General features: G+C 36.1%; 1 protein-coding gene across 1 annotated transcript in view; it reads left to right on the forward strand.

Annotated features, from left to right (window-relative positions):
• Positions 1-11,570, forward strand: part of sorcs1 (sortilin-related VPS10 domain containing receptor 1) — a 79,416-nt gene that overhangs the window by 65,034 nt on the left and 2,812 nt on the right. Inside the window, exons 20-29 of the mRNA XM_016480549.1 lie at positions 163-296; positions 454-577; positions 1,625-1,737; positions 2,936-3,069; positions 3,169-3,178; positions 4,739-4,777; positions 4,885-5,019; positions 7,523-7,622; positions 7,883-7,988; positions 10,950-11,116. Of these exons, the coding sequence (XP_016336035.1) occupies positions 163-296; positions 454-577; positions 1,625-1,737; positions 2,936-3,069; positions 3,169-3,178; positions 4,739-4,777; positions 4,885-5,019; positions 7,523-7,622; positions 7,883-7,988; positions 10,950-11,116 (1,062 nt within the window). The remainder of the gene's footprint in view (positions 1-162; positions 297-453; positions 578-1,624; positions 1,738-2,935; positions 3,070-3,168; positions 3,179-4,738; positions 4,778-4,884; positions 5,020-7,522; positions 7,623-7,882; positions 7,989-10,949; positions 11,117-11,570) is intronic.

An 11,570-nucleotide genomic window follows, 5' to 3' on the forward strand; every position in this document is an offset into this window, starting at 1 on the left:
CCTTAAAAAAAAAAAAAAAAAAAAAAAAAACTTCCAAATGCATTTTTCATAAGTTTTATCACTAAAATGAAACAAACTTAGTTGGTTCTCGCAGCTGTCTTTAACATGACAGGTTTAAATGTGACCAACTAACCTTTCTATTTTCTTTCTCTATCGGAGCAGGCCAACTGGAGTCTATTCATCTCTCTGCCCCTTTTGTCGCTGTGAAAAATAAAGAAGTCAATCTGACGGTGGTTCTCTCGCCAAGCCAAGTGGGAACGGTCACCTATATCTGGTGGTTTGGGAACAATTCAGAGGTAAAGTCTCCATGTGTGACTCACTAGACACCCGTGCATGACTGAGTCTGTGTGTGTGTTTGCCTCACAGAGTGCCATGTAAATAAAGTTGGCATCTTCACTGCAACTACGCTGACAGGGCGTACTCTAGAGAGTCTCTCTTACACTGTATTCACAGCCCGTGATCACGCTGGAGGGGAGTGTGGCGTTCACGTTCTCTCGAGAGGGAATCAGTGTTGTCACTGTACAGGTGTCCGCTGGGAATACCATCCTGCAAGACAGGAAAACCATCGCTGTCCACGGTGAGTTTTACATACAAGAAGTAAACAGACTGCTAGGTACTGAATATAGCTTCATATATTAGCAATGAGCTTTCTCAAAATGTGTTTTATTCTTTGCTCGTATATTTGTGATACTTTTTGAAAATATCAACACTTTAACTATTGTAGTTAAGCATACAAGGTATAGTAAAAATGGTAAAAAAAAAACTAAAATAATGTTACGTTATTATACAATTTTTTTATGTATTTGAAGGAAGTCAATTATGATCACCATGGCTGAGTATTATGCTCACCAAAAATACAATAAAAATAATAATATTGTAAAATATCATTACAGTTTCAAATAACTGTTTTTATTTGAATATTTCGTAAAGTGTAATTTATTCCTGTGATGCAAAGTTGAATTTCCAGCATCATTACTTAAGTCTTCAGTGTCACATGATCCTTCAGAAATCATTCTTATATGCTGATTTGCTGTTCAAGAAACATTTCTAATTATTATTAATGTTGAAAACAGTTGTGCTGCTTCATATATACTCCAGTCTTCAGTGTCACATGAATCTTCAGAAATAATTCTAATATGCTGATTTATAATACATTTTGGAAACAGTTGTGCTGTTTCATATATATATATATATATATATATATATATATAGCATTCTTGCTGAATATAAGTTTACATTTCTTTTCAAAAAGAAAAAAAAAAAGACTCCACACTTTTGTAAGTATATATATAATGCAAGGAAACATATTTTTTTGCAATAACAACAACTGTTTTTATCTGACATCACCAAGCTCTCTTGTTTTTTTCATTAATGTAAATTATGCGTGGATACCTAACCTTTATTTGCAACTGCTAATGTTTTTCAATGAATGAAAATGAATATTTGTAATTTTTTTTGGATATCCTCAGGAATGTCAAAAGTCAAAATTAAACCTCATTCATATCACATTTTAAATACTATATCATACAGTAAATACACATTGAAAACAAATGCTGCAGCAAAGGTGTACTGCAGTGCAGAAGTCAAAACGAATTAATAATTGTACGTTTTTTTGTAATTACAGAATACTTCAGATCTCATCTTCTTGCCTTTTCGTCTAATCTGGATGATCACAACCCTGATGTGACTGAATGGAGGCTTGATGTGAGTCGAGTCATTAAAACCTCAATGGTGCAGGTGAGTTCAATCCATTTACCATTTGACAAAAAACATTCACTTTTCACACAGCTAAAAATCTGGCCCTCTATTCAGTGGCATTACAGAGTTCAATATATAATGCTTCACTGCATATACAATATAATAAAGCATGAGGAGGCAATCATGTTTGCTTTGAGATCATCTGTATGGTAGTGTAGTGCTAACATAAGGTGAAGTGACATGACATGTGGCCAAGTATGGTGACCCATGCTCAGAATTAGTGCTCTGCATTTATCCTATCCAAAGTGCACGCACACACAGCAGTGAACACACACACACCGTGAACACACATCCGGAGCAGTGGGCAGCCATTTTTTGCTGCGGCACCCGGGGAGCAGTTGGGGGTTCGGTTCCTTGCTCAAGGGCACCTCAGTCGTGGTATTGAAGGTGGGAGAGAGCGCTGTACATTCACTCCCCCCACCTACAATCTCTGCTGGTACGAGACTCAAACCCGCAACCTTTGGGTTACGAGTCCGACTCTCTAACCATTAGGCCACGAATTCCCCCTTAGCTAAGCAGATATACATATTAAAGTCTTTCTTTTCCTTGGATGATGTAACTACAGCCTGTTTATTCATATTGACTCAGGTACACAAGAAGAAATAAATAGATTTTTCTCTTTTCACTTAAACTTTCTCTAATGTCTGTCAGTGCCCTTTGCACAAGGTTTAAATGAGTGTGTGCAAGAATATTCATCATCTGATCTGACATGGCTCTAGGATAAAGAATATAAGATGACTCATTTCTATCAGGCACAAAGACAAATTGCAAATGATTTTATCAAACAATGATCAAGGTCTTCTAGGAATTTCCTGTATAGATATCAAACACAGGATGAAAATAAACCACTAATGGACGAGTTGCTCAAAACTGTGATGGCTTTTGACATTTCAGGATGTGTTTTGAACATTATTTGACAAATTAATTCAGTTTTGTGGTCAGATAAATTTTAATGGCATTAAAGCAAAAACCTTTCAGAGAATCTCCATTTAAAGAGCTACTCAAGTAAACCTGTCGAGAGGGCATTTATATGTTCAGCGTATTAAAAAAATAAATAAATTCCATGAATAAAAAGTTTACAAATACAAGTGTAGTCAGGAGCTTTGTTGGATTTTCACATTCCACACTTTGCTTGAAGAACTCAAGTTGACGCACTTGTTTTAAAATTGGCTTCCAGATTCGCCTTCACAGATGGAAGGAAAACACCATTGTGACAGGAAAAGCTTCACGAATATTCAAACATATGGCACAACAGACCGAAATAATTATCAGTGTTCTCCTGCACTTCCCCCATGGCATTTTCAAGAGGCCGTTATAACTGAACATGGGGACTTTCTTTATGGATGTTTATGGAATATGACACTTGAGAATAACGGTTCCCGTGTGAGCCATATGCGTGTTCTGCTCTAGTTGGTTAGTGGTAATGTGTGTAATGAGTTTTGCGCTGGGCATATGGACAGGAACGAGGTGGACGCAGGGCCGTTTTAACCATAGGGCTAGGCGGGCCTGAAGCCCCGGGGCCCGAGCAAGGAGGGGGCCCGTGATTGGCTGTGGAGTAGATTGACTGGAGCGCCGATCGCCAAAGCCACCACGCCCCCTCATTTATTAGCGCTGTTATTTAGTTGAGCTTTTCCGTAAATTCCATGCATTACCATTTGAAATTGAACCGTAAAGTCTGAATTTGGTTTACCAATCAAATGCATTTATTCTATATTTGACTTTTGAACGATATGCGCATCATAGCCCCGGGGCCCAGTGCGGTCTTAATGCGGCCCTGGGTGGACGTTGTGACCTTGTAACATAAACCAAGGAGAATTCAGTCTGAAAGGCATAGTTCACCCAAACATAAAAATGCTGTCTTTATTTACTCACCCTCATTTCATTTCAAACCATTTTGGAACTGTGGAACACAAAAGGGGAAATACAGAAAAATCGATTTGTTGCAAGAGTGGGAACCAATGATGTGTGTCATGATGTCAAATCTGGTTCAATCCATCTAGAAGACGTGAGGGAGTAAATGATGCCGAAATGTTAATTTTTAAACTGAAACTTTAAATGAATCGCAGCTGTAATGGACTGTGTAATCATGTGTATTCATGACAGTGAACAATATATATGATTTTATTGTATTGTTTTAATTTTTATTTGTGACCCTGGACCACAAAACCAGTCATAAGGGTCAATTTTTTGGAAATTGAGATTTATGCATCATCTGAAAGTTGAATAAATAAGCTTTCCATTGATGTATGGATATGACAATATTTGGCTGAGATACAGCTATTTGAAAATCTGAAATCTGATGTGCAAAAAAATCAAAATACTAAAATGCATATTACTAATCATTACAAAATATCTTCATGGAACATGATCTTTATTTAATATCCTAATGATTTTTGGCATAAAAGAAAAATCTATAATTTTGACCCATGCAATGTATTTTTGGCTATTGGTACAAATATACTCGTGCGACTTAAGACTTAAGTTTTGTGGTCCAGGGTCACATTTAAAACATTTTTTTTACATATTTTTTAATCAGAGATTAATTGAAATTTGAATGGCTCAAAAACAAAGTAAAGAAGTCTCTTTTTCTGCATTTATTAGAAAATGCAGTACAAAATTGTGAATTATTACAATTAAAATAACTGTTTTATATTTTAATAGAATGCACATTTATTCCTGTGATGCAAAGAATTTTTAGTAGAGTCACACGATCTTTCAGAAATCATTCTAAAATGCTGATTTGAAACACATCTCATTTAATGTAATGTTGAATTGTTCTCTGATTAATATTTTGTCAAATCTGTGATTTTTTGTTTCAGGATTCTTTGGTGAATAAAAGGCTCAAAAGAACAGAATTTATTTGAGACCATTTGTAACATTATATTTACTATCACTTATCATCAATTGAATGCATCCTTGCTGAATAACAGTATTAATATCTGAATAATAATACTAATTTCATCAAAATCATAAAATGAGTGAGAAAAAAAATACAGTAAATCTCAAAAGAGCATTAGAGGTAAAGACATTGTCTTTTTTTTTAAACCTGAGTCTTTGATCCTTGTAATCCTCTAATCCTGTTTAATGGTTGTTTGTATCACTAATGCTCTGTTTCCTGTTCTTCAGGCGGCAGGGGTGAATTCAGAGCAGCTGTTGGTCACTGTGTTGCCTGGACTGCCAACAGCGGCCGAGTTCTTTCTGTTACCAGACATACGGCTGACAGAGGGGAAACCAGACAAAACAGCTACCCATTTAGACCAGGTACTGGACATAACCCTCATATTACATTATGCATGATTTTCAATCTCAGTTGTGAAACACTCAGCTATAATGAATGTTTTGCTTTACTTTTGTCTCTTATTCAAGGAGAAAAGGCTCAGATATTCAAATGCTATTTTCAAATCCCTTTCAAATACAAAAGGATGGTGGGGAAAAGGAGGATCTTGACAAGAGTTTCTTATGGTCTCCAGCAGATGTCAATGTTGGCCTGTTTAACTCTTGACAAAAACCTGTTTTTACTAGTCCACACAGACTTTTCTTGATCAGACAATCTCTCATTTTCTCCTGAAATTAAATACTTGGTTAAAAGACAAGCACATAAATACACTTTCATAAGCAACTTCAGAAAAAGTGGCTTTCTGATTAGATCTCAAAGCTTAATGAGATACATTACTTTTAACTCACTTGTGAGGTAGTGGGGTGAATTGTTAGGTCATTGCTAATTCTGGCCATTCCGCAGTGCATTTGGCCATACCAGAGAACAGCCATTATCGAATATGAGAAGATGCCTCATATCCTCCAATATTAACATGCAGAGTCATCTATATTTTTGAGGCAGTGATTTCTCATCATGCATACTATAGAGGAGGTTATTAGTAATCCATCCACTAGATCATTCAGTTCTCTATTTGCTTATGGGCCAGATATATTATATCACAGATGATAGGGGGATATCTGCACTTTGTGGATGTCCATGCATGGGTGCCTAAGCAGCACCTTTTTAGCGTTTTTTTTTTTCTCGCCCAAACCTTCCTTGAATCTGCAATGGGCCTTTCACTGCAGATCCTCATAAATCTCTGTTCAAGGGTGGGATGTTCAAAGTATAATGTGTAGATAGCCTTATTAAAAAAGTATAATAGACTGACTGACCCTGGTACAATTCATAAAGAAAGTAATTATTCATAGTATGGTCTAATTTTAAAAGGGTGAGAAATAAGGACAGAGAGAGACAGAAGGTGAGAGCGACAGAGAAATAAAGGAGCACAGAAATAAGTCAGGAGTCATTTAGTAAATGAGACAGATTTAATGAAGCTTGGGTTGAAAGAGCGAAAAAGGGGATTCCTTGAACGGGAAATAGTTTTGTGAGAGGTTTAGCACCATCATCACTGAACTCAGATCTGATGCCCAAGATGTTTATGAAAAAAAAAAAACTACATTTTGTCTACATTTCAATGAGCTAATATACTGTAGTTCATGGATGTCGCTAGGCCATTTTTAGGGGGGCTCCCCGTTTCAGCGCGTTCTTTTTCAATCCGCAGACCGCAGCGGCGTAGAGCGAGAAACAGAGGACAAGGTGTGTGTTTATCGATAGATTGTTATAATGTCTGCATCTGTGCAGTTCTTTGTCATAAATACAGTTTACTACTGATGGGAAACCAAGGCTTTCTGAACCGTTTGAGGCTTTCATGAAATTGTGCCGAAAAACGGTTCATTACTCGAAGCTTTTAATATTTTTTATAACTTTTTTATTAGCGACATCTGGTGGTCAGACTTGGATTCTCCACCAAATCTAACAAAACATCGTGGAGCAGAGGATGGTTTGAAAAAGTTTTTAATTTAAATCTTTATTCACACACACACACAGACACACACACACACAAACACGCACGCACGCGCACAGCTGTCCCGACCTTCCAATACCGCATGACGTTCGAAGCTTCAAACGTCATCAATCACGTGGTATTGTCATTTCGATACAAGCATCGGCACAGTGTGAGATACAGTAGTTCATTTGAATATATATATATATATATATATAGAGAGAGAGAGAGAGAGAGAGAGAGAGAGAGAGAGAGAGAGAGAGTATACCCTCATTGGGCGCTGAGCCTCCCTAAAATGAAAATCCTGGAATCGCCCCTGCTGTAGTTCTATACTTATTTTTTTATTTTTTTTCAAAAACTAGTAAAACATAATCATCAATATATATAAAATAAAATATATATCATATAATAAAATATATAACATAAAATATATATCATCAAACTAGAAGCACCTGTTCCAGAATGACCCTCAAAAACCCGATGTCCTAATCAAGCACAAAAACAAACAAAAAGGTTTTATTTTGGGAGGGAAATAACTATCTGCTTTCAAGATTTATGAATACATAAATGAGTCTGACAGTCAAGAGCCCTGTGTGTGTTTGAGGAAGAGGAGAGAGATGTTAGGCCTAAATGAGATCCCTCCTATGTCATCTATCTATATTTGTGAGTGAAGGTGATAGAGTTGATTTATGCTGAAATGTCTTCTCAGTGTGATTCAGGCTCATGTACGACAAACAACATCACGAGCCCACCTCAACCAACAGTACAATGCATCAGGACTCACCTGGCTCAGAAACAGGGAAATCAGATACCTCTGGGACTCAAATATCTATGCGATTGTGTAATTGAATAACAGATTTTGGATGTATCATATACAAGGTAGAGTTTCCTTATCCAGTGTGGTATGAATACAATGAATATGATGATGTGATTTTTCCTTTCAGCTCTCAGAACTGGTTCTCAGTGCTCTGAATCAGAATCTGGTTCAGTTCACACTCAGACCAGGAGTCCAGATCACAGTATATGCTGCCCATTTATCAGCAGGTAATGAACTAGAATCAAAGACTATTGTTCTAGATATGAACGAGAGAAGAATTGCAATCGTTTACAACAGATCATTGATAATGACAGATTTTAGATGAACAGTTCCTATAAGACATTGGTTGTATAATGAACTCTTTTCTATAAAGATTGTGGGATTCTCATTTTTAATGATTTTAATTTTTTTTTTTACTGTATATTGAAAGAAGGGTTGGAGGGTTGCACTGACAACAGTTGTCTGTCTTAATTTCCCCTGTGTCTAGCGCCTCTAGTGGACACAAGTGAGAATCACAGTGGCTCAGCTATGCTCATGCTCCTGTCTGTGGTGGTGGCGGGTTTAGCGGTGTTCCTCATCTATAAATTCAAAAGGTATTGTTATCCATTTTTAAAACTTCAACCTGGATCATAATGCATATATTAGCAGTTACAAATATGGTTAGCTTTGTAAATTGGTTAAATGTCTAGTGGCAAGAGTCTGGGGAAGCCTGGAAGATTACAAGTTATTTATAAAGTAGTCAAGACTCTGTACTGTTACTATCAAAAACCTACCTAACCACATTGAATTGACTGATTGATGATTGTTTTTTATTAATAAGGATAAATGTATATTTTTAAAGGAATAGTTCATCCAAAAATGAAAATTCTGTCATCATTGACTCACCCTCAAGTCGTTCCAAACCTGAAAGTTTCTTTCTTCTGTTGAACACAAAAGAAGATATTCTGAAGAATATTGAGGGTAGCCATTGACTTGCATAGTATTTTTTTTCATACTAAGTCAATGGCTAGCATCAATAGTTTGGTTAACAACATTCTTCAAAATATCTTCTTTTGTGTTCAAAAGAAGAAAGAAACTCATACAGGTTTAGAATAACTTGAGGGTGAGTAAATGATGGCAGAATTTTCATTTTGGGATGAACTATCCCTTTAAATATATAATTATGAGATTATTTGATTCGGATTAATCTTTTCAAACCGAACAGTATTATCAGCATTATGATAGAATTAAACGGCATTCGTTAACTGAATATAATCTGTTTAACTTTTTTGTAATACATTTTCTAGTTAATATAATAATAAATATTACCAATTACTTTGAATATTGTGACAAAAAAGCAGAGCAGATGTCTGTGCAAGGACTCAAATGAGGCAAAATCATTCTCTCAGATCTCTGAGTTTAGGTGTTGTGGTCCAGTTTAGCTCACAAAACAACTTTAAACAGCGTAAACCACTGAATGGATATGTCAAGTGGTGATTCACCCTTTTGCCATTGCAGAACCTTCTTCTTTTGTGTCTAAGCGCTCATAACAAATGTCAGTCAATGCACAGACATTATCAATATTTAGCCCTTTGAGTTTTTCAAGTTGACCTTTATGAAATGTTAAATGATTGCACCGTTTCTGTCATTGGGCTGAGAGAAAAGGGCACGAGAGGTCAATAAGACAAGATCTGGAGACAGGAGAGGGAGACAACAGAAGTGCCAAGAATTTTCTGATGCTTTAATACAGAAGTCTGAGGCATTCTGTGACACTACAGCCGGCAACATTTCACTTCTTTAAAAAACATGAGGGACTTCCTGTTAAAAAAGTTCGTTTACAAAAATGAATGATGAAAAACTGTTCTTTTCAGTGAGTCAGTTCACACAACTAGTCTGAATCTGTTCATGAATGACTGACACTGTTGTAAACTCTGAATATAAGTGAATTATGGCCTAAATAGTGTACACATGGTATGGACTACTTTTATGGTGCATTTGCATCGTTTTTGAAGCTCAAAAGCCTCATCTCCCATGAGGACTAATTGCAGTCGCAGTACAGTAAGCTCTGAAGAAAAGCATCTGCCAAACGCATAGAAGGAAATGGGTTTAGAGCGACATGAGTGTGAGTAAATGGTAACAGAATTTGTTTCTTTTTGTGAACCGGTCCATTAATGAGGGTATTAGATCACATCTTAATGAGCTGTCCATTTGTGTTGTGGTTTCTTCTTGCTAAATCCCTCTCCAGTTGTATTTAGCGCAATAAATTTGCTTTTGAATCCTCTTAGGCAATGCCTTGTTAAAGCTCTCTGGTTTTTGTTTTTGTGACTTTTTTCCCCTCCGTGATGATGCAGACCAAGACGGATAAAATCACCTCTCTAAAGGGAGGCCTTGATTTCACAACTCCTAAGTGAGACTTTTCACATAGAGGTCTTTTTTTCTTATTTCCTTGTCTTTTTACAACTTTTCCCTGAGGCAGATCCCAGACCTCGGCTTGTAAATGGACAGTACCGCACTTGCAAACTATAAACACATGCTTCCTGTGATAAACGACCAGAATGATGTGAACTGCAAAGCTGATAATGTCAGAGCCATCAGAACGTTCAGGAAAAAGGGCGGACGCTCACATTATGAACCTTATCGGCTTGACTAATGAATATTAATTAGGTAACGTTTGCCCAGTAGTCCTTGCTGAAGGATAAGTAGGTGACCGTTTGAGACCAGTTTGTTTGTCTTAACTAGGTCAGAAAAAAAAGGCCATTAAATCTAAAGTTGCCGTTTTACGCTGTTGGCTACTATAAAATTGATATTTATACTTTTATATACTACTGTTCAAAAGCTTTGGCTTGGTAAGATTTTAAAAATATATATTTTTTAAAATCTTTTGTGTTCACCAAGGCTGCATTTATTTGATAAAAAATACAGTAAAAACAGTAATATTGTGAAATATTATTTCAATTTAAAATAACTTTTCTATTTTAATGTATTATACAATTATTTTTTATTAATTCATTTATTTTTGTGTCAGTAAAGCTGAATTTTCAGCATCATTACTCAAGTCAGTGTCACATGATCCTTCAGAAATCATAATATTCTGATTTTGTGCTCAAGAAACATATCTTCTTATTAAAACATTTTGAAAAGAGCTGTGCTGCTAAATTTACTGTGAAAACCATGATGTATTTTTTTTTCAGGATTCTTTGATGAATAGAAGGTTAAAATTAACAGAATTTATTTGAATTAATAAAAAAACATATCTTGTAGCATAAATGTCATTACACTCTCTTTTGAGCAATTTAATTTGATGAATTAAAAAAAAAATCTACTGATTTTATAACTTTTAAAAGATATTTTAAATATTTAAATTATTAATTTAGTTGAAACTCTTAACTTATAACAATTATTTCCTAAAAGTGGGCAAGTTGAAGATGGACACTTGTCTCCATGAAGTTATTATGTTTGTTTATACCACTTGATAATATTGATTTTTTTTTTCCTCCCTCTGGCTGATTCCCCCAAGCATATGTCATAGCATCAAGCTTTGTTTGCCCATGTCTCATTGTAAATCTTTCCTCAAGGAAGATCCCAGGCCTCCACGTCTATGCAGCGATGCAGGACGAAAAAGAGCAAGAAATGATCCAGAGTCCAGTTTCTCCCACTGACAGCACACCCAGCTTCAGCTCTCAGAGAGAGCTGCTCACATCACTGGAACCTCTGGACACAGAGCCCAACACCCAGACCATCGGTGAGTACCACACTCGGCGCCCACTTCTGATACTTCTCCATTTAACACTGAAGTACTTTCCTACTCAGCTCCCCTCTTCTACTGAACTCATAGTTTTGAATATTGGGAACAGTAGACACACTTTCCCTGTCACTCGGCTCAGTCGTGGCATGTTAGCCAACTTCCTGTAAATGGCCTCAGCAGTTTTTGTTGGTATAGAGAGTCTTGTTGACTGCAGGGAAAAGCCCTGGTTGCTCGACTTATTGTCCCCTGATGACTCCTATAATAAATCAACAGAATAGCAAATGTCATGATATATTTCAGCTTTCTAGGCTGCTGTGGGAATCACTGATACTCTCATATGAGTTTGTTTGACATTTGGAAAGAAGACAATATATTGATAAAGAAACAACAGTAAGAAAGTATATATATATATATATATATATATATATATATATCTATATATATACAGGTG

Source organism: Sinocyclocheilus anshuiensis, unplaced genomic scaffold (assembly GCF_001515605.1).
Source record: "Sinocyclocheilus anshuiensis isolate Anshui unplaced genomic scaffold, SAMN03320099.WGS_v1.1 scaffold1371, whole genome shotgun sequence".
In the NCBI taxonomy this organism is placed as follows: domain Eukaryota; kingdom Metazoa; phylum Chordata; class Actinopteri; order Cypriniformes; family Cyprinidae; genus Sinocyclocheilus; species Sinocyclocheilus anshuiensis.